The following is a 25,020-nucleotide window of genomic DNA, read 5'->3' as shown; positions in this document are numbered from 1 at the left end:
GAATGCACTTATTGCTCCATTCTAAAAGTTTAAGAAGAGTCAATAATGCCACATTTCATAAGAGATATGTTCACAAGTGCAGAATGGCAGGGGTATTGTCGTGCAACAAGAACCAGCTGCTTTTCTCTTGAAATTGTTGACACCTGGGAAATGCACTTCAGCAGTCTTTGAAGCACCTGTACGTAGAATGCAGCATTGACCTCTCCCCTTCAGATACAAATTCTGAATCACATCCTGTTTGTCAAAAAACATGATCAGCATCATCTTGAATCTGGACTTCTGTAAATAAAACCTTTTGGGCCTTGGTGATAATTTTTAAGTCCACTGCATGCTCTGATCCTAAATTTCTGGGTTGTATTGAAACACTCAATGCTCATCTCCAGTGACAATATAGTCAAGGAAATCGAATTGCCTTGATAAGTTTGGATGAAGTCTTCACAAATTACGACGTTCTTCATTGCTTCTGCTCATCTGTGAGGCAAATTTTGCATAGACCTTCCTTTTCCCTAAATATTTGTGGAAAATTTGACTGTAGTCTCCTTATTCCATATCCAGCTCATCAGCCATCATTCTGAGGGTCAAACAGGGATCTCTTGCCACAATTTCCAAAACTTTTGGCAACTCTCTCTCTCTCTCTCTCTCTCTCTCTCTCTCTCTCTCTCTCTCTCTCTCTCCCCTCATTTCAAGAGGTTGACAGACACTCACTTCTTGGGTGATAATGAACCATCCTCAAATCAATATTTGAACTGCTTACACCATTCAAATACATTGGTATGACTTAACATTTTATTACCATAAACAGTTTTAATATTTTGTATGTTTCTTTTACAGATTTTTCCAATTTTCAGCAAAATTTGATATTTGTTCATTGCATCTTTGCAAAATTTGTGACATGGAATGTTAATGCTACTAAAAAAACTGGTTTTTACCTGCAACCTGTCAGCCTAGCAGACAATCTTTGTACCACCATCTGTTGGACGAAGTTTGAACTAAGGCATACCACTTCTGTTTATTTTCATACACATTGTATATGACTGCAACAGCACCAGTTTAGGAACTTAATTGCCACACCGCATGCACACACACACGCACATATGTGTGCACTCACATCTTGTATTAAAAGTAAAACTAGCAATGTCCCAATGTATGTATACATTCACTGCAACCTTTTTTCATGCTATTCTCATGATCAGCATAGCAGTTTTAGTTGAAAGTAGCTTATTTTGTGTGTTGCCAAAAAAAAAAAGTTAATGTATTAGTTTATGGAATTAATTTTTTTTTCACTCTGTTTCAGAACTATAAACCTTATAAAATTCTTCTAGTGGAAAGGCCATTAGATCCTATGTTTTATCAAAAGGCAAGTACCTCCATACATACTATGCATTACTTGATTCTATGTATTTCATCTATTTGAAAATGTAATTGTTTTGTTATCAAGCAAGCCAAATTATATATAACTGTTCTATCCAAACTGCTAAGACTGGTATGCACAACTTGTGGTGGGGAAGGGCATTGAAAATCAACATGAGAAAACTTTCAAGTTTTGAGCAACAATGTTTTATTTGTTAAATAATGAAATATATCTGAACACTAAAAATATTTTTAAAGTATAATAAAACTTATTTTTATAAAATTACTGTGTAAAATCTGATTGTGAATTTTATCTGCTAGTTTGCAGTGGTATGTATATCATCAAAGCTGGCTCACACTATTATCCAAATGTTTATCACAAACACATTTAATCTTAATTTAATAGTTTATATAGGATGCTCACTTCTCAGTGGGCATTCTTTAAAAGACCCACTAGGTGGTAGTGATCACTGTGATCATCTATTGATGTGGGAATTACTTAAAGATGTAACTACTGTCAAGAGCAAAGGGAAGGGCTTTTGCATTCATAAAGGTGACTGCTATGATCTCAGACAGTTTTTTAAATTGTATACAGTGGAACCAACTGATTATGTTACCAACAGAAAATTCTAAATGGGAAGTAATCATAGAAGCTACTAGGCTTTTCATACAAACTAAGGGATACTCCTCAAGGCTTAGACCAAGGATGTTTAACGATCTCAAATTACTAACAAGAATTGTGGCAAAGAATAAAAATGAATGGAATGCATATAAATTATCAGGTGATGCAGAAGCCAGTGGTAGATGTAAATTAGTTTGCAATCAGGTCACAAAGGAGGTTAGCAAGCTGAGATAGATTATGAGAAGTCTTTGGCAAAGATGCAAAGGAAAACCAGGAAGACGTCTTTACATATGTAAACATTAGAAGAAAGGGGATGAATCACAGTGACCTATTTAATTTTGATTGTTTAACTGTTAAGGATCCTGCTCTGGTTGCTGACAAACTGAACAAGCATTTTGCATCTACATTCACACATGAGGAATTTAAGGATGTGGATGTCAGAAGTGTGTCAAATTCTAACAAGGAGCTTGAATGATTTTGAGAAAATTGAGAGAAAAGTAGAAGATAAATAGTTGAAGCTAAATGTAAAAGAAAGAACAGTTTTCCTTCATCCTACTCCCTCCCCACTCTGAAATATTACATGTACTGTATCTTGGCCAAATTTAGCTAAAGCTCCTCTTTTCCATACTCTTGCTCCATTTGTTTACTCTCCATCCTAAAATGCTTTTAGGGCATAAGCCTAAGGCTGTGTGAAAGTTTAACAATGTACACTAACATGATGCTATTACACAAACTTGTACATTGTTACTCTCCATCCTTATTCCTCTCTATTCCTATCCATAAAGACTGTTATCTGCATATTTCATAGCCCAATGATGTTTGAAATCTTGAAATCAATGAAATCACATTTCTGTTGTTCCCTCACCTAACACCAAAAGGCACAGGTAAAGGCTTAGCACCGATCCTTGATATAGTGTAACTGCAATATCAGAGTAGCAGGCTTTCCCTGCAGTTATTCTGATCTGATTACTGCCCATTACCACTGTAACATAATTCTCTTATTTGTCATTGCCCACCAGATAATTTCTCTTTGGACTCTGTTATATGCTTTTTGTATCAAGGAGAAAAGTGGAGATCCATTGTACATCATCCTGGGATAAATCCAAGTTGATTTTCTGGTACTGTGCTCTGCCTTCTGATCCTCATGTCTTTTCTTAACTGTCCTGAACTTCAATACATTTGTTTCATTTTGTTGACAGTGAGGTAATACCAGACAAATAAAATTCTTTGTCCTAATCCAACAAAGAACACAAAAACAGCAGACTTGAGTTCATTATCATCAGCAAAGTGACATCCACATACTTTTTCTTGAGGTGTCGAAACAGGAAATACTTTTGAGAGTCAGATCTAGTCTGTGTTTTTCCTTTATGATATCCATTAGGTTATACAGTAGAGATGCATATGACTCTGCAGTGACTGTCTGCTTGTGTTCTAAATATTAAATGTACAAAATTCCCACAGCATCCCAAAAAATGGTAGCCATAATCTTGTCAGCTGAAGGTTGTGCCTGATTTTTGGGTGGGGGAGAACCCTTGTGTTTCCATTGCATTGATTCTTGCTTGGTGATGGACCAAGGTGATGGTCCTTGACCTGGTGATGAACCCATGTTTCATCACCCATAACAATTCTGGAGATGAAAGTTTGAGGATCGCTTCCATAAAGCTCTAAATTCTCCTCACAGCAGCATACTCTGAATTGCTTCAGCACAGGGGTCAGAAATCTGGGGACCCACCTTGCACTGGTCTTAGTCATCACCAAATGTTCATGGAGGATGGTTATAACTGTTCTCTCAGATATGTCATATTCTCTAGAGATTTGGCACACACTTCTTGATTAGACCGGGGTTCGAGCCCGTGACCACCAAATACGGAGGATGTGGAAAAGTCAGGTAATGACCACCGCATATCCCCGGAGCAATATGGCCTTAGTTGCTAATGCTCCTAAAAACAAAATAACAACAACAACAACTAGAGATTTGGGACACCTTTAAGTGTCTGTCATTCAGCACAAGGGTTTCCACAGCTTGGCACATTTCTGGAGTGGATCACCTTTGATGGACTCTCTGCCCCACTTGAATTGTTTTGACCAGAATTTCACCTGGTACTCTGAAGGTGCACTATTGCCATAGACAGCCAATATCCTTTCATGAATGGCATTTGGCTCATTTCCTTCTTTGGTAAGAAAGTTTACGATTGAACGATGCTCCAATTTCAACAAATCTATAATTTTATACAGGTGTCTTCTTTCTTTCTGTTACAGCAGCACAACCTAAAAACATAGTGGGATCAAAATTAGTATGATTCAAGTTGAGATATGTAGGAACATGACAAATCATGAATCATTGAAATACAGTGGGACCCCCCACTTTACGATTGGTTCACTGTACGATCAAATCACTTTATGATGGACTCTCCATAATAAAATACTGTTCACTATACGATATGTACACTGAAAGGAAAGAATTCATGGGATACCTGGTTTCTGGACAAAGCAATGCTGTCACCCCTCTTGCTGGTGGACAAACCCACTGCTTAGTGGGTATATAGGTAAACTGCACATGAGTAGACGGTAATTCAATGTCAGTATAGATAAAGTTGTGAGTTAACCAACTTTGAAAGAAGATTGATAGTGGGTGCCCGACACATGGGTCACTCTGTTGTGGAAGTGGTACAGAAATTGCGCTATTCCTGTTCGACAGTATCAAGAGTGTATCGGGAATATGCCATTTCCAGAATAATATCTCATCATGGACATCGCTGTGGGCAGATAAAGGTGGCAGATGAATGTGGCCATTGACGTCTGTCTCGCATTGTTTCGGCCAATCAGAGTGAGACAGTGGCAAAAATCACCACCAACTTCAAGGGAGGTGCCAAAAACGTCTCCATCAAGACCATCAGGCGATCATTAGCAGCAGTAGGTTATGGGAGCTGCCGAACCCCAGAGTTCCATTGTTAACACCATAACACAGGACTCTACATCTCAACTGGGCAAAAGAACATTGGAACTAGACCTTGGATGATTGGAGCTGGTCCGATGAGTCCCATTTCCAGTTATTTCGAGTGGACAGGAGGGTGCATATCTGGTGGAAACCGCATGAAGCTATACACCCATCATGTCAACAAGCAACTGTTCAATCAGGTGGATGGTCGGTAATGGTCTGGGACATGTTCAACTGGCACACATTGGGACCTTTATGGCTAAACGCATCTCTGAATGGTCCAGGTTACACTTCATGGTCATCACACACCCACAGGGAAGGGACTCTTCCAGAAGGACAATGCCCCTCTCCAAAGTGCCGTGGTGACTAGAACATGGTTCGACGAGCATTTTGCAGATTTTATCACCATGGAATGGCCTCCCTGTTCACCAGACATGAACCCTGTGGAGCATCTTTGGGATGCTGTGAAAAGGTGCATTTGAGCTTTGGATCCTCTGCCTAGGAATGTGACAGAATTATGGAGTGTGGTGCAGCAAGCATGAATGGAAATACCTGTGGAACGCTTTTGTGAACTAGTGGACTTAATGCCTCACCATGTGACTGCCCTTATCCAGGTGAAAGGTGGTCAACTGTGGTCAAAGGTGGTCAAAGGTGGTCCCAATGTGTTGGGACCTTTATGGCGTTTAGCCATAAAGGTCCCAACACATTGGGACCTTTATGGCTAAACGCATCTCTGAATGGTCCAGGTTACACTTCATGGTCATCACACACCCACAGGGAAGGGACTCTTCCAGAAGGACAATGCCCCTCTCCAAAGTGCCGTGGTGACTAGAACATGGTTCGACGAGCATTTTGCAGATTTTATCACCATGGAATGGCCTCCCTGTTCACCAGACATGAACCCTGTGGAGCATCTTTGGGATGCTGTGAAAAGGTGCATTTGAGCTTTGGATCCTCTGCCTAGGAATGTGACAGAATTATGGAGTGTGGTGCAGCAAGCATGAATGGAAATACCTGTGGAACGCTTTTGTGAACTAGTGGACTTAATGCCTCACCATGTGACTGCCCTTATCCAGGTGAAAGGTGGTCTACCCATTACTAGGTAGGTATCCCATGATTTCTGTCCACTCAGTGTAGTAAGCATGTTCACATGTGTGAATTGAATTTTAATTCTATTAAATGATGATTCTAATAAGTGAAAATAGGAGGAATATTATCCACTGTCTATAAAAGTAAAGGTATACAGCACAAATTTTTACACTTTATTACATTACCAATTAACAAAATTAATAATACATGAAAATCGGAAGAATATTTTCCACAGGTTAGCAAAATAAAATAAATTTATGCTTATGTATATAGCTTAATTAATACTGTAATATGTACATACCAACTAATTGATATTTCTATTCACTGGCATTTTTTTTTTTTTTTTTGGTTGTAAAATTTAAAACAATAAAAAAGATAGGCAATTGATAACAAAGAACATGGCATGCAAAAATTGCAAATGACACGATACGCACAAGTAAGAGACAGAGTCACAAGTTTACAAAGCTTAAAAAATAGAAATGAAGAGAAGATTCTGAAAATTTATTTGTTTTTTATATGATTAAAGAGTTCAGTAAAGGGGAAACATGTTTCACCATAATAAAGTAAAAACCCACAGAATTCCAGCTATTGGTGTTATCGCAAATGCAATGAGCTTGAGTTTTCCACCCGTTTATAATAGATTGCACTAACAGAAAAGCCCAGTAAACCAGAAACTGCAAATTGTTTTTATTGTTTTATGGTAGTGACCTCCAGAATTGTGCTTTAGAAAAATATTACAAAGGCATTCAAAATTGATTCTTATAACCGAATATATAAGGAAAATGTAGTGCATTTTAATGACCTAAATTGATTTTTTGAAATAAAGTGGCTTATTCCACTAACCAGTGATCATGTTAACCAGTGCCTACTTATTTCACTTTATGATTGTCTCTGACCAGACCACATGGTCCTTCCTCTGAGCCAATATTAGCATTTGTAAACATGGCTGCGTGTTTTGTTCCCCTCGACGTGGGCACCTGTACGTGGTGAGGGGACCTCCCAGTGACGCTGCTGGACTTCCAGACTAGCATCACTGGGATCCAACACCCACAGCCCAGGTTCCAGGCTTACATCAATGGAATCCGGCGTGTTTGCCGTGCGCTGCGACCAATGGAAATTTGGAAAGGGGGATCCTGGTGGTTGAGGGGCGCAGCTTCAATACACCACTTTGGCCCCTGCTTCGACAAGACGGGTGGTCCTGGAAGGCCCGGCTAGGATCAATCGGCTAGTAGGCTCGCCTGCGGGGGTCAACCGTGTCAATGCCACGCCCCTACCCACATGGTCCGAGGGACAGGATTCAGGCTGGCAGCGGTGCAGGTATGGTGTCTGGGTAGCCCTGGCGTTCCACTCCCGAGTGCATTTATTGCATGCCGGGTAGTGGGCATCCCTTTGGGCTCCGTGGTGGGTGGGGAGCCCGGGCACTGAACCATATAAAAAACTTCATGAATCCTGATAAATTAACTTCTTCAGGGGCCCCAACCCGGTCCCTATCTGAAAACATAGATAAAGATCCAGAGAGCATTATTGCTACAAAGAGGCAGCGAACAGAAATATCATCAGGGCCTGTTCCAAGATTTCTAATTATACATTCCACCACTGAAAAACCGATTGGCAAAATGTCGCCCTTCTTCATACAGAAAGGGTTAGATGGGTTAGCAGGGTCACCCAAATCAGTTAAGTGGCTCCGTTCTGGAGACCTCTTAATTGAAACCAAAACTGACAGGCAGTCTGAGCAGCTACTCCGTGCAACATCAATCGGAGGAGTACCCATAACAGTGACACCACATAAAACACTCAATTCATCGAGAGGTGTCATTTCGGAATGGGACCTTCTCGACGTAACCGAGGAGGAAATCTGCTTAGAATTGAAACCACAGGGTGCCGTTAAGAGAATAAATGTGCGTAGGGATGGGAAACTTGTTAAAACCAGGAGCATTATCCTGACTTTTAACTCGCCCAAACCTCCTGATGAGATTAAAGCTGGCTACATCAACTGCTCAGTGCGTCCATATGTTCCGCACCCTTTACGGTGTTTTAAATGCCAGAAGTATGGACATTCTCAAATGGTCTGCCTTGGAGTTCTTGCATGGTGACTCCATGTGGTGCAAAGGACCACGAAACAACAGCATGTTCAGCTGCAAAACCCACCTGCATTAACTGTGAGGGAGAACATCCAGCCTATTCATGAGCATGCCAGAGGTGGAAAGAAGAAAAAGAAATTCAACGGCTGAAGGCAGAGCTAAACATATCGTACCAGGAGGCAAGGAAAGCGGTGAAACCTCTCAACATCAACAAACCTACCTACGCCCAGAAGGTAGCAGGGAGATGTTCCACCGGAACTCAGACGGACATGACCATTCCTCCAAAAGAATCATTCACTCCCATCGCACGCTATCTCTTAAGTCCTCAAAAACCTGCACAGAAAGACCAGTCAGCTGCCACTCCTATATCGGTACCTCCTAATGCTCCACAATTAACATAAGTAATTACGAAAGAAAAGAATAAGAAAGGTGAAGTACCCCCTAGTACCCAAGAAAAGATGGATGTCGAGCAGAAGGAGGTACCCGAAGATTCAGTTTTGGAGCTCTTTGCCGAGGAGGAAATGGACACTGGTCAGCGTCCGTACTTCCCCAGAAAGGATAAAGCCAAAACTGAAAAAGGTAAGCCCTCAGTACCTCGGAAGCCACCTGATGGACCCACCAAGCCAAAATAATGGCTAAATTCCTACAGTGGAACTGTCGTGGATTCCACCGAAACAATGATGACATCAAGGCCCTTCTGCAAAAGCATGAGCCAGTCTGCTTTTGCTTACAAGAGACATACCTGAAGCAAATGAAAACCCTTCGCTTCGGAACACTACTATCATTCGGAAGGACAGAATTGGGGATGGACCTGCTCATGGGGGTGTTGCTGTAATTCTAGGCAACCATACCCCATATCAAACTATTGTGCTCACAACTAATATAGAAGCGGTAGCGGTTCGCCTTACGGTAGGGTTCTTAATAACAGTCTGCTCAGTTTATTTGCCACCTGGGGCGGATATCTCCCAGAGAGACCTTGATGATCTCATTGTGCAGCTGCCTACTCCTGTCTTACTCCTGGGCGATTTCAATGGACATAACACCCTGTGGGGTAGTGCAAACGTTAATGGAAGGGGACGTGTCATAGAGCATATGCTCAATGACAATGACCTATCCCTTCTAAATGTGGGAACTAACACCTTTTTTCACATGCCTACCCGTACGTTCTCTGCTATTGACCTCTCTATATGCTCCCCATCTCTCCTTCCTTCAATCACTTGGGAGGCAGAGGAGAATCTTTATGGAAGTGATCACTTCCCTGTGATAACCAGCCTACTTAAAGTGACGCCATGTTCACCTTTTAGGTTACCATGATGAAAGATTGATCAGGCTGACTGGAACACCTTTCAACACCTGGTAGACTTTAACATCAGTACAGTCAGTCGGGAGCCTATCAACGACGCAGTGGCGTACATCACAGAAAGCATTGTCCATGCAGCTGCAGCTACAATTCCGAAAACATCTACCCGGTTTCCTCCATTTCCAAAACCTTGGTGGAATACTGAATGCACAGCAGCAAAAAAGGCACAAAATAAAGCTTGGGGGATATTCCGACTATATCCTACCACAGCCAATCTCTTAGCCTTCAAACGTGCATGTGCAAAAGCGCGATATATTCGTCGTCAGAGCCAAAAGGAATCGTGGGTCCGCTTTACATCCACCATTACCCAGTCAACCAGCAGTAAAGCTATATGGGACAAAATCCGGAAAATGAGGGGTAAATATACATCGCACCCTTCATCGGTCCTGGAGTATAATGGATGCGTTATTGCAGACCCAACTGCAATAGCCAATGTACTTGGGGAGACCTTCTCTTCCATCTCATCAACATCTGCTTACTCCCCAGAATTTCTGGTCTGGAAAGAGAAATTTGAAAAGCAGCCAATTAACTTTAAATCTAAAAGGTCACATCCCTATAACGGGCCTTTTACCACGGAAGAGTTAGAAACAGCTCTAACTCTTACCAAGGCAAGTGCTGCTGGACCAGATCTTATCCATTATGATATGATCAAACATCTGTCTGCAAAATCCATGGACCAACTGGTTTTTCTATATAACAGAATATTTCAAGAAGAGCAGTTTCCAGATTCCCGGCATAAGGCAATCGTGCTTGCCTTTCCTAAGCCAGGAAAAGATCCTAAAATCTCAACGAACTACCGTCCTATTGCTCTGACTAGCTGTCTGTGCAAAATTCTGGAGAGAATGGTCAATGCCCGTCTTATATGATATTTGGAGTCTAATGGGTTCCTCTCCAGATTTCAGTGCGGCTTCCGTAGGAATAGGTCAACTTTGGACCATTTAATCAGGCTCGAAACTTCCATTCGAGATGCCTTTTTAAAACGAGAACACCTGGTGTCAGTGTTCTTCGATATGGGAAAAGTGTATGACACAACTTGGAGATTTGGAATTTTAAAAGACCTCTACAGTATCGGCCTTAGAGGTAATAATCTCCCAAATTTTATTAAAAACTTTATGTCACCGTTCTTTCCAAGTCCGTGTAGGATCTACTCTCTCTCTCGCTCTTTTAGACAAGAGGAGGGAGTACCTCAAGGATCCGTTTTAAGTGTTACGCTTTTTGCCATTAAAGTGAATTCCATCACAGAACAACTTCCTCCAACTGTAAACTGTGCCCTCTATGTTGACGATTTTAGCATATTCTGTCATTCCTGCAACATGAGGGTAATTGAGAGGCAACTGCAATTCAAATTGACCATTTGAACTCGTGGGCAACGAATAACGGGTTCAGGTTTTCTGCACAAAAGACTGTTTGCATGCATTTTTGCAGAAAACGCAATCTTCACCCTGAACCTGAACTGAGGCTTGGACAAAATGCTATCCCAGTAGTACCTGAGACTAGATTTTTGGGGCTTATATTTGATAAAAAGCTGACCTTTCTAGAACACATCCGTCAACTACATGCGAAGTGCACGAGAGGTTTGAATATCCTACGTGCAATCTCCTCACATTCTTGGGGCGCTGACCAATGTACCCTTTTGCGCCTCTATCGTGCACTCGTACGATCTAAGTTAGATTACGGGTGCCAGGTACACGCATCCGCTAGACTCAGCGTACTCCGATGGCTGGATCCCATCCACCATCAGGCGATCCGTACTGCCACTGGAGCATTTCGAACTTCTCCTGTCCATAGCCTCTATGTCGAAGCGAATGAGCCCTCGTTATCGCTTCGCAGGAAACAGTTGTCTCTGCAGTATGCTTTGAAACTGAAATCCCTGCCAGACCATCCGACGTGGACACCCGTTTTTGAGCCACGTTGGGAAAATCTGTACAACGTTCGCCAGACTGCCAATCAACCATTCGGTATTCGTATCCAAAGGCTACTGAACGATTTGAACATCACATTAGACAATGTTGCCCCATCACCAGGGCAACCTTTTCCACCCTGGCATGCTCGTGTCCCAAACTGCAACTTCTCCATTAACAATTGGAGAAAGGACAATACTTCGTCCACCGTCTACCTGCAGCTCTTTTTAGCTGATCGCTCTGAACATGCTGACTTCTTGCCCATCTACACAGATGGCTCGAGGTCAGAAATGTCTGTCAGATTTGCAGCTGTTTTCCCAGATACCACGGTATCTGAGCAGATCTCCAACGAATGCAGTGTGTTCACTGCAGAGCTGCATGCGGTTGAGCTAGCCTTAGATCGCATACGAACCACCCACCACAAAAAATATATTATATATACCGATTCTCTGAGTTCATTGCAGGCTTTATCATCGATGAGGTTCAACCCTCATCCTGTCCTGACCCGGATACAGCAGAAGCTACATTTTCTTGCACAATTCAAATTTGATGTTCGTTTCTGCTGGATCCCAGGCCCCATTGGGATCTCAGGAAATGATTTGGCAGACACTGCAGCCAAATCAGCAAACCTATTTAACTCTTGCCTGTTAGTCCCCTATACAGACTACAGGCCGGTAATTCGAAAGAAACTGGTATCCCAATGGCAACACTCATGGCATGGACAGATTACAAAAAAGTTATATGAGATTAAGCCTGTAATTGAACATTGGCAGTCTAGTCTGTGCAGGAACCAAAAAGAGGAAGTTGTTCTATCTCAACTCCGCATAGGACATTGTCACTTGACACACTGCTTTTTGCTGAGGGCAGACGATCATCCTATGTGCAGAAATTGTGACACCATTTTAACAGTCCGTCATATTTTAATTGAATGTCCGTCCTTTTATAATGACCGCCGTTTATGTTTTAGCCATCTGTCTGAACCTTATACACTCAGGTTTTATCGGACAATGACAACCTGTCAGCTATTTTTAAGTTTTTACAACTTATTAATCTAAATAATTCTATCTAAAATATTTTTATCGTTTTATGCTATATGAACGTTTTATATCGAATATTATTTTACAATAATATACAAATAATTTCAATATTATAGTTTTATATTCTACATCCTTTTGATTTGGCGCATTATAGCCTTAGATGCTAATGCACCATAAAACCCTAAAACAAACAAAGCGTGTTTTGTTTTTGCATCTTTTAGTTGAAGTGATTTTTTGTGTTGTGCTTTAATCAATATATTAGTTTTAATCAATTTTTTTAATCAATATGTACAATTTTCATTATAAATATCACCTTTTAGAGAGATAAATAGCTTAGTTATATAATGAAAATTTCAACTTCCGAGGTCTTGGAATGAATTACCAAAAAAACAATGTGTTATTGGGTTCCTATTATGATATTTTCGCAATACGATGATATCTCTAGAACAGATTAATATCATAAAGTGGGGGTCCACTATTATAACATGGGAAGTACCTTAGGTAGATAACTTATTGAATGCCCCTCATATGTCCTGTGCCGCCTCCGTAGCCAGGTGGGCAGGAGCAGCAGTGCGTAGCACACACTTCTTGCTTAGACCGGGGTTCAAGCCCGTGATCACCAAATAAGGAGGATGTGGAAAGGTCAGGGAATGACCGCCGCATATCACCGGAGCAATATGGCTTTACTTGCTAATGCTCCTAAAAACCAAATAACAAATAGCAAAAAAAAAATAACATATGTCCTGTATAGGAGTGCTACACTGTCAAACACTCACCTTCATACAATCCTTGATTTTTCTCTAAACTCCCCCAGTTCACTACAAAATAAATATATGAAGGAGTGAACATTTGATTCACAGATTTACCGCATGAACTTTCCATACTGCTACTAGATCTCTCTGATCGCTACAGGGCAGACTGTATGCATGCCAGTACTTCCCAAGCTAGTGTTGCGTGAAGAGTGTTTTTTAGCCACATGTCACTGACAATCATTTTGAAGCAAGTATCATGTCATATACAGATTGAACAGTGATATATGATTCATTGTTGTGTCAGATGGAACTTAAATGCATCCAAAACAGTTAAAGAGATGAATGAAGCATATGGTAATGAGAGTTTTGGTAGGACAGACATATTCCCATGTGACTGAACTTTCCGGTGTGAAGTGATTTCTCCATCAAGACAATGCCAGGTCCCATACGGCTAATATTGTGCAGGCAGTGATCACTGCCGTAGGTGGCGAGGTTCTGCCACATCCCCCTTATTCACTGAACTTAGCCCTGTGTGATTTCTTCCCGTTTCCATGTCTGAAGAAAGCTCCGAAAGGCAAGCATTTTGCATCCAACAAAGATGCTCACAGAGCCACGACAAAAGCACTTTGCAGTCCTTCAAAAAATGGCTTGCAAGAAGCATTTAATGCTTGGGTACAACGGTGGTGAAAGTGTGTAAAGTTCAAGGGAGAGTATTTTGAGAAGGAGAAATCCACAAAAGATTCAGATGATGATAATTAAGATAAGATCTTGCACTAGCCCACGAATTAAATGATCACCCACTCATACAATAGATTTTATGTTATTTCTTTTTCTGTAAGAAGGTGCTCATTGCTTCCAGTCCCATATCCTTGTCCTCCACATTTGGGTCCTTACCTGTCCCTTCCTAAATGCCCATTTAAGATTCCTTTCACTTTCACTACTTTTCATTAAAATAGATAACATTAATCATATATGTTATGTTTAAGTAGTTGAAGTTTTAATTTCACAAACTTTTTGCACCTGCCAAGATATTCTGCTTATAAAATTAAAACTACAAAAAAGGATATTAACCAATCACTTAAATATTATAATTTTAGCAAGTGCCAGTTACCTACAGGTTAAAATCACTTTTTTCTTTTTGTATTTCAGAAAAATAGCAAAACAGATTTTTCTTGTCACAGAATCGAAGAAGTGTCATTTTCAGAGTATGTTTATGTGGTACCTATTTAGTTTATTTTAGAGTGTATAAGATATCTTTTAGTAATGTAGGGTGACTGATAAATAATTATTTATTTGTCCCTATATATGCTGTTCTTTTTTTTATCTACAAAAGAACAGCATATATAGGGACAATTTATGAATTGGCTTATGAGGTGTTTAATGACCTCTATCACACCTCAGATTTCAACATATGCTCCTCAGTTATCCAGGCAGAGGACAAAGCAGGAAGTTACTGAATTTTTGAGAAATTTTTTTCATACAGTTTGCTGGAACATTGTTGAAAACTGTCTACTCCCCCACCCTCCACCACCACCACTTCATTAACAGGCTTTTAGGAGAAATTTGCAAATGTGTTTTTGTCTGGTTACCTTACCTGTTAGTTAAAATCACTTTTTTTTTTTTTCTATATTTCAGAAAATTAGAAAAACAGTTTTTATATCGTAGGTTTTTAAAATTTTTTTTTTTTTATTCATCCTAAATGAGGATGGCAGCATGAGCTAGATCTGAACAACTAGTAGTGCCATTGGATAGGTCCACACGATATTGGCTACCTTCTAGAAAAATGATTATCAAGCCATTTATTGTTTTTCCCAGTTTGAATATTGGCCACCTTCTACCAGAAGCTTTCACCATTCATGATACCTATATAATAGATACACACTAACAAAGTGTGTTGCAATCATATCAAACTAAGCAGTGACTTTTGTCACTGATTGTCATAGATTGCATTTTCTTGCTATTATTCCTGGATTGTAATCTGCCTGATAATGGACATTGTTGCAATTTGATAAGCCCTGTTTTCAATCATGGCCACAAGCTAGATTTCTTGTACACTAAATTAGGTTAAACTTTCTCCTTTTTGACTTCCTCGGGCAGCCTTGGAGCATCCAGCAGTATTAGCCATCATATTGACACTCCATCCCCTGGGTATTTTTGGAATCTTTCTTCCCTTTTCTTCACTTAAACTACCTAAAAGAAGCTGAGAGTGCAAAAAAATCTACCATAACACACTCATACTGCAGCCTAATTTTCTGAACTTCTCCAGCAAACTCATGTTCATCTCATAATCTGAGTATTGTTTCCCAAAAAATTGCATATTACAATTTTAAAGACAAGCATGTCTTTCAGTTTAGTTCATGGATTCTTCAAATACAGAGTCTAGCAGCAGCTTGCAGATTTAAAAATTCTCCACCAAAAATTCCTACTTTAATTTTTTTTGCATGTAAGTGATTGCAATTTAGTGCAAATATATTAGAAATAATTTCTCCTTTATTGAGGGTTTGGATGAACAACCTAACTTTGTATGCAGAGGAGGTAACAGTACTTTGTTTCAGTCAACTAGTGGCTTGGTTTTAATTGTTCTTTGTCTCTGCTTGTTCTTTGTTCTTTTCATTATAATCTGCTAGCTACATTTACAGAACAAAAGTAGCAGTCATTAATATGAACCCGCATTTCCCCTCCACACCATAGGAATGGTGGATGTTATGGCTTTCGTTTTACATTTCCACAATTGCAAACCCCACATTTTATGGGGGTACAACTTTTATCTTGGCCATGTAATTTAATTCCAAAATATGGTATATACATTTTTCACAGATGATGCTATATCTTGCCTTTGTTTTGGCACAACTTAGTTATCAGAAATGAGCAAAATATGTCTGGATTGTTCACACAACCATGAATTTCCATGCTGAAAAACGGAATATGAAAATTACTTTAAAAGCAGATACTAGTTAAAGTGACAGCACCAGAACAAAACTAAATATGGAAGAAAACCTTTGCAGGTTTATATAGCTACCTTACTTGCAGCTTGACATATCTAAACACATCTGGTCACATCTATACCTATCAGTCACAAAGGAAGTAGTATGATGCATATTACGTATACATGGATTGTGTATCTAAGAAAACAGTTCTTATTGTTTGTAAAAAAGCTATACGTGATAGGTAAAAATTACATGGATTTTTAGAATTGGCAACAAAAGTGCACCCAGAAATGCCACAAATTTTGGAAACATCAAAATTTATACTAGACCACTGTTATTATAGAATACCTTCCTCGGAGCTCTGATAATTGTAGAGGAATGTTTCCTGACAGAAAATAGCAAAAAAAACACCATGGATTTAGAAAAAAAAAAAACCATGGAAAACCAAAAATAGCAATCCATTCCAGCCCAATTTTGGGCTGGAATGGATTGCTATTTTTGATTGCTGCTGATGGTCATGTTAAACAGTGATTCGAAGCTGTATGCTATTGTGGTGACCCTAACAGGAAAAAAAAATGTATCAAATTGAAAGCATGTTTACTTTCACTGCCAGTTTTGGAAAGCAACCCTACAGGCTACAATATTGGCTATCTCTCTCTCTCTCTCTCTCTCTCTCTCTCTCTCTCTCTCTCTCTCTCTCTCTCTCTCTCTCTCTCTCTCTCTCTCTCTCTCTCTGTGTGTGTGTGTGCGGTGGCATCTTTAGGTAAATGTTTAACTATAACTGGTAGAACTGTGGCAACCTCTGGCAAGCCTATTTAAAGAAGGGGCTAAAAGTAGTGGGAAAAATATCAGCACTTTTCAAAGTTACCAAATTGAAAACTGCAAGAAATCAATGCTAACTCATATCCAAATCCAGTTTGTGATCTTAAAGATATTTTTTTAAAAGAAGACATTAATGACCTCTTCAATAAAAAGAACTGAATCATAAGCTTCTGCTGCAAACAATCCAAAAGCTCCAAGCAAAATGATAACTGTATGTAGATTATTCTCACATGTGCAGAATGTTTGCTCATGTTCTTCTTTTTTGAGTTGAATAAAGCATTTTGTTTATTTCCTTCAAGTGCTATACCAGTCGGCGCCTCCGTAGCCAGGTGAACAGGAGCAGTAGTGCGTAGCACACGCTTCTTGATTAGACCAGGGTTCGAGCCTGTGACCACCAAATACGGAGGATGCGGAAAGGTCAGGGAATGACCACCACATATCCACGGAGCAATATGGCCTTAGTTGCTAATGCTCCTAAAAACCAAATAACAAACAATAACAGCTATACCAATCAACCATGCCTATCATCCATTTAGTGAGGTCATTACTCCTTGATATTTTGAAGAATGTTGATGTGTTAATTTGTTAGACCAACATTTGTTAAAATCTTCCACTTTAATTTTGGAAGAGTCTAAAACAAGAGCGAATTCCACTCTTTTGTTAGTAGCACAAGTTTCATCAGTTTAATTTGAACTTCCAGAAAGAAATAGATGAACCAGTAATGTTTTGCTGTATCAGTTTTGTCAGTTTCACTTTGTGAAACTGCTAGAAGTTATTATGAAAGAAGAAAGAGTTAATGTATAGTAGTCCTTGGTTAGGGAACTGACATGTGCAAAAGGAAACTTCAAATATAATCAGTTATCTTAAGTCATGTATGGCATTTTAACAGTTTCATGGCAGTACAGGATAAGTCAGCGAGGGAAAAAAAAAAATCAAAAACTCATGTCTAGTCATCAGGGCCATTTTTATAAACAAAACCTCAATGTAAAATTTCTGAATCAGAGAATGTTTACAAAAGAAAGGCCCTTAATGATAAGGAGAAACTGTGCAAGTGAAGCTGGAAAACACATAATCAACTTTTGAGCCTAAAGGCAAGTAAGGCACCTGGAGTTGATGGCATATACTCAGTAATTTGAGAGAGGTACAAGAGACTGCATTGAACTGTTAAGGTTCAATGCAGGACACCATTGGACTCAGGAGTGATTACCTTAGATTGGAGAAGCCAGTGTATCACCACTACATCAAAGTGGTTCTAAGATCAAAGTGATAATTACTGAAAGTCTGTCTGGCTTCAGTGCTAGGCAAAACCAAGGTTGCAGTGACCAAGAGTGCAATACAGAATCATTTAAATTGAAGTGGAATTCTGAAGGAAAAACATCATGGTTTTGTAAAGGGAAAATCATGTCTAACTAATCTGATTAGCTGTTTTTACAGAGTCACTCATGAGCTGATTTGGATATACGAAGTAATTTCATCAGTGTTTACTTGGATTTCAGAAAAACATTCAACTCAGTCCTGCATGTACTAAGCTAACAAATTCCTAATACAGTGCTAAGTATTAAGTTATCTAGTTTTACATTATACATTACGCTATAAAGTTTGAGATATGTATTATGCTTTTCTGTATCGATCTAATATACTAAAACAATGATGGAAAGTTTCGAATGGTACATAGTTCTATGGATACTAAGTAGTAACCTACAAAATCTCTATCTACATTCAAAATAAACTAAGGAGCATGACTAGGACTATAAAGCTGTGTCTAGAAAATAAATTTATGACAATTAAGGAAATAAAACTGCAAAAATTTATCAAAAACTAATGTTTGGTTGGAGCTGAAAAATTTTTTTCTCACACTTGGTTATTAGCATTAACAAAGGCACATGATACAAGAAAACAAGCTTATATAGCATCAGCCAAAAAAAAAAAAAAAAAAACCCCACAAACACCCTTCTCATTTCACCCATACACGCGCTCAAAACGTTTGTCTAGCTCTACCTTGAATCTATTTAAGCTATCAACTTCTACAACTACAGATGGAAATTTGTTCCAACAATTAACCACCTGCCGGCTACAGGCAAATTTCCGCACATCTATTCTACAACTGTTTTTCCTCGTTTTGAATTTATGCCCTCTCAGGCAATTATTCTGAGCAAGAGGAAGAATCCCATCAGCATTAAGCATGCTCAAACCATTCAAGGCTTTATACACCTCAATCTGATCACCTCGCAGGTGCCTAGACTCCAATCACTGTAATTTGCAAAACTTGGTTCTTTCTTTGTAAGAGCAACCCTTTGTTATATTCACTAACCTTGTTGCCCTTCTCTGTACTCGTTACAACAGCTCTATATTCTTTTTAAAATGAGGCCTCCAGACCTGTGTACAGTACTCAAGGTGTGGCCTGACCATTGCCTTATACAAGGAGATAATCACCTCCTTATCCCTGCTAAAAAAAATTCTTGTATATCATTGAGAAGACACCATGAGCTACTCTTGCAGACTGTCTGCACTGCTCAGAAAACTTCGTATCTGCCTGTACAATTACCCGCAGGTCCTTTTCACTCTCTGCCACTGTCAGTGTAGCACCACACAGTTGATACATTACTTTGGGGTTACTGCTTCCTATATGCAGTACTTTGTATTTGTCAATGTTAAACTTCAGTTGCCATCTCTCAGCCCATCTGTTCAACTTTTCTAGATCCTGTTGCAGCAGCGTACTTTAGTGTCATTAACAACCCTGCTGACCTTCATATTGTCTGCAAACTTGAACATTAAGCCTGATATACCATCATCAATATCATTAATAAATATAGAAAACAACAATGGACCCAACACTCAACCCTGGAGGACTCCACTAATATCATTAGTCCATGAAGAGCAGTGTCCATTGATTACCACTCTGTCTTCTCCTACTCAACCATCCCTTTATCCATAGCAGCAATTTGCCTCCAATGCCACACTGCTCCAATTTGTGCACAGTCTTCCACGTGCAACGGTATCAAAAGCCTTTCTAAGATCCAAATATATGATATCAAAATTATTCTTTGCATCCAGTTCCTTTGTGACTACATAATAGTGTCCAATCAAATTGGTCAGTCAAGACTTCCCCTTAACAAACCCATGCTGTGTCTGAGCTATAACTGAAGTCTTGTCTAGATGATCCTGCAGTGCTTCCATTAATTTCCCTGGAACAGAAGTTAAATTAACAGATCTGTAATTACCTGTGTCACCCTTTCAACCTACTTTGTGAATTGGGGATACATTTTTACATCTCCAGTCCATGGGTACCTCTCCTGAGTCCAAGGAAGCTGGTGCCTCCATAGCCAGGTGCGCAGGAGCAGCAGTGCGTAGCACACACTTCTTGATTAGACCGGGGTTTGAACCCATGACCACCAAATACGGAGGAAGTGGAAAGGTCAGCGAATGACCACTGCATATCCCCGGAGCAATATGGCCTTTGTTGCTAATGCTCCTTAAAAAAAAAAAAAAAAACCAAAAACCAAACCAAGGAAGTTCTCATAATTATGGCTAAGGGTTTGCTTACTACCTTTGCTGCCTCCTTTAATATAACTGGATAGATTCCATCCACGCCAGGTGCCTTTCTTATGTTTATCTTCAACAATTTCTCCTCCACTTTACTGTCAGTTATTACAAGATTATCTAGCTTACTGCCAGAGTTTAATACACCTTTGGAATTCCCCTCCCTGAATAACTCCTCATGTGTGAATATAGATGCAAAATATTCATTTAGTTTGTTAGCTACCTGAGCAGGATTATCAACAGTTGAACCATCAATATCCAGTGGACCAATCTGGTTCATCCCTTTCCTTCTAGAGTTTACATAGGTAGAGAACTCTTTGTTGTTTTTCTTTGCATCCTTTGCCAAAGATTTCTCGTAATCAGCCTTTGCTGCCTAACCTCCTTTGTGGCGTGGTTACAGACCAGCTTATATTTATCATAGGCTTCTGTGTCACCTGTTAATTTATATGTATCCCATGCATTTTTCTTCTCTGCCAGTTCATCTGACAGCCATTTAGGCCTAAATCTTGAACAATATTTCTTAGTTGGTATGAAAAGCCTGGTAGCTTCCAAGATTAATTCTTTGAATGCTTCCCATTTTGAATCTGCTGTTGGTAATATCATCAGTTTGTCCCGCATATAGAATTTAAATACTGTTTCAGACCACCGTAGTCACCTTTATGAAAGCAAAAACCCTTCCCTTTACCTCTGATGGTAGTTACCTCTTTGAGTAAATCCCACTTCAGCACACTGTGATCACTGCCACCTAGTGGTTCCTTTATCTGCAGATTTTTAACGCATGATGAATTACTACTAATAATCAGATCAAGGGTATTATTGCTCTCTCTAATTGCCTCCTGAACATGCTGCAGTAGAAAACAATCATCCAATAAATCCACAAAAGCCATGCTAGTGAGTGAGTGAGTGACCAACCCACAAATAACAGTGAATATCTGGGAAATTAAAATCCCAAATGTCCAGTTATCCACATGTCCATTGATTACCACTGTCTTTTCTAACTCAATCATGCCTTTATTCATAGCAGCATGAAGGATACCATATTCATATGGTATCCTTCATGTGCCTATTATGAGTGTGCAAGTTTGGGAAACACTATCCTGTGTTAGTCGGTTTTTCATCCTGCACTAAATAATTCGGTACGATTGCCTTATGAGTAGAGGGACCTTAGGTGTTCCTAATGTTTTTCACCATCAGTGTAGTTATGACGTTTTAGGCACAGTCATCTCTGACTCCCCTTAATATGTTCATCTAGTGGTAAAATAGGACTACCATCTCTATACCCTCAGTACAAAAGAAGGAACTTACCCTTTTATACTGCAGTTTGGATGATTGGCGTGATTTTCATCAAAGACATTTGATAGTTTAATCTTAGAAGCTGCAAAAACCTTCTAAGAATATCTTGTTTCTAACTCTAATGCTTAGCAAAGAGGCAATTGTCCAATGTAACAAACATTTATTATATAAGAATACATTCGTACATTGTTCTTGCATCTGTTAAAATATCATAATTAAAAAACAAGATATTTATTGGTATAAGAAAGTTGATATCAGGTAGCACAGTAATTCATACTAATATTATGGTATCCTTTATACTGGTTACTCGCGTGTACCGTTAACATGGTAATCACACATAAGTAGCTATCACTACTACTTTGACTCCGCCATTAACGTTTAACATAATGCATAAAAATGGGTTATTCCAAATATCTACTTATTGCCCGTAACTTACAATAGCAGTTTTAAAATCATAACATCTCAAAATCTTAATATAACATATTAAGAAATAAGAATCACAAAGTATGGTAAACAAATGCGTACACTAGGAAGGCACACAAAATACCAGGAAGGAACCATTTTCTTTTAATCGTAGTTATTCCATTATTATTCCACTAAGATTTGCATTTCATACTCCTCATACACATAGTAAAGCTTTCTCATTTACCACGTTCTGTTCTTCTCTTCTCGCTGAGTTGGGGTGTTGGCATCTCTCTCGGCAACAACACAAACACAAAACCACTATGAAAATCATTACTACATTTTGCGTACTTCAGTCTAACTGCTCCCAATGACACCCCTCTCTCTGTGTCTTCCATCAGTCTGTTTTTATGTGCGAAATTTCTCCCAAAGTTTAGTTAATCATAGTGTCTCATTGGGCATTGAAGTGAGGACTCATATCCCAAGCATTTGGACAACACGTCCAGCACATCCAATGACTACCCAAAAGTATGCGTGGAAATGCTCCACATTTCCATTTTTGGCATGAACTGCTGATATCTTATACTTGTGAATGCTTGCTAAAGGTATTTGCTTGTTCATGTGTGAGACATGGTTTTTACCCTATGCTGCCCTTGCGTTGGCATCATTTTATTTGTGGATGTTTATGCATGAGCTAACTTTCCTGACCCCATCTGACCTTGCCAACAGAAATTACCACAACTTAGGCTCTTAGTCACAAGTTTATGTAGATTTTTCTGCTGGCAGTTACGAGTGGAGAATTTTGGTTTCTTAAAATCATTGATATCTTTAAACCATGTTTTTCAATAATATTCACTTAATTAAGCTGGTTTTCCCTTTTAGATGGTGGGTTTTACAGACTATTGATAAATAGTATAGATATTAAAAAAAAGGAAAACAAGCAACATAATGATTTTAACAAATAATAAGGGTTAATTCACAATGGAAATTAGGGGGGAATGAAGTGAAATTCACTTCACTCGCAACATTCTATCCTTCTCCATTTCAGAATTGATAATGGGGAAGGAATCCCCCCTTCTCAATCCTGCATGCATTTTAAAGGGATAATGCATGATTCTGGAAAATTATTTCTTCCTTCACATCTCTATCTTATATAATTAAATCTTCTTTTATAATTAAACTATTTAAAGAAACTCAAATACTATTTATTCAAATATTAAGCAATATTGTTCAGTCATTTATGATAAACCAAATACATGAAAAAAACAATGCAATATGTCAAATTACAATATAATAAAAAGTAGCAATATTATCATCATTATGCTATCATTATCACCCTACAATCATGACTATTCCTAGTCTCAATACAAACTCTTTTTTTTTTTTTTTTTTCCCCATTGATTTCTCTGTCCTTGATATAGCCCTTATTCTTCTGAGATAATATTAAGTAAAAGTTGACTGAAGAAGCACTATGAATTTAAGAGGCACGAGTAATAATTAGGTATAAGAATAGTTTTTTCGGCTTTTTTTTTTTTTTTTCTCTCAAAAACAAAGATTCCACATAATCTCAATAATATCAACACAACTCAGTCTATCAGTACATTTGCTTGGGGCACTATAGTGTCTTGGTTCTGTGTTAATGCTTCTTTAAGGATCCGTTCCACGTCAGACCTGGTCATACATCTTTGGTTCACCCCTTTCACTGTCCTCCAATTGACTCAATTCACAGTTCATGCAACAACAAAAAAAAACAAAAAAAAAAAAAAAAACAAGCATTAATATATGTTCTCTTTGGCACATATGTATAGTACATACAAAACATTTTAAAATGGTTATAATGAACTCACAGGTGTCAACTTACAAGCAATCAATTCTTTAACTTATATTTGTTATTCACTAATTTATATTAATAAGGATTCTATTAATACCATGTTTTCATACATGTCAATACTACATATGTTTTAACATTGCTTCTAATAGTACTATATCACCTAAAGTCCTATTCCATTTGTAATCTTCTTCCTTCCCTGGAAAATAATCATTCCAGACAATGGTTCTAAATTACCTCCATGCCTGAAGTTGATGAATGTAATATCTGTCGGAACACCACACGAATCTTCTGATTATAAAAGTTGATGCACTGCACAAATCTGTTTGTCAGAATTGTAGCACTGCATGCCACATGAATGGCACTAATAGAGTCGTCCAAAATGATGACATTTGCTTGGAGTGAGAACCAAATCCAGATTGTTCTGAAGTAGTCAACTTCTTAAAGTAGATAAATCTTGTAATTCACAATTTGTATTGATTGACACTTTTCATTCTAGTTTTGAATTTCTTGCTGCACATTCCCATTGGTTAAAGTAAACTATCAGAATTTTTTTTTTTTTTTTTATTACCTCTTATGGCTTTAGACCTTAACTGTTATAGATGTTTGAAGATTCTGTTCTTCCCTTTTCTTGGCGTCATTTGATATTTCTCCTTTTCTCTCTTCTTCTGAGACAATATTAAGTAAAAGTTGACTAAAGAAGCACTATGAATTTAAGAGGCACGAGTAATAATTAGGTATAAGAATAGTTTTTTGGCTTTTTTCTCTCAAAAACAAAGATTCAACATAATCTCACACCCTATAACCTCAATATTACTTCTTTTCACTTAAATCTTTTTTCTTAAAAAGTGAAAGAGAAAAAAACAAGTAACTAGGAGGAGCCTGCCATACCCTAGACTAATTGCCTCTTTCCTCTTCTATCGACCTTGCATAATTAAGAGAAAAGAAAGTAATAGTATTATTTTACTGGTTTTGGTACTGTTTCCTTCCCATCCTCAATTTTCTTATGATCAGCGTGCCTTTTGTGACATAGTGAAAGGTGCCTCTGTAGCCAGGTGGGCAGGAGCAGCAGTGCATA

The 25,020-nt window shown here is 38.7% G+C and overlaps 1 protein-coding gene across 1 annotated transcript in view; it reads left to right on the top strand.

Moving 5' to 3' along the window:
* Positions 1-25,020, top strand: part of LOC150085841 (ankyrin repeat domain-containing protein 27-like) — a 289,235-nt gene that overhangs the window by 114,019 nt on the left and 150,196 nt on the right. Inside the window, exons 7-8 of the mRNA XM_090373518.1 lie at positions 1,295-1,357; positions 14,280-14,335. Of these exons, the coding sequence (XP_090229644.1) occupies positions 1,295-1,357; positions 14,280-14,335 (119 nt within the window). The remainder of the gene's footprint in view (positions 1-1,294; positions 1,358-14,279; positions 14,336-25,020) is intronic.

Source organism: Mastigoproctus giganteus, chromosome 5 (assembly GCF_048544385.1).
Source record: "Mastigoproctus giganteus isolate SK-2022 chromosome 5, ASM4854438v1, whole genome shotgun sequence".
Lineage (NCBI taxonomy): Eukaryota > Metazoa > Arthropoda > Arachnida > Uropygi > Thelyphonidae > Mastigoproctus > Mastigoproctus giganteus.
The sequence above is the reverse complement of the archived record's forward strand: the minus strand, read 5'-3'. Positions and strand labels throughout refer to the sequence as shown.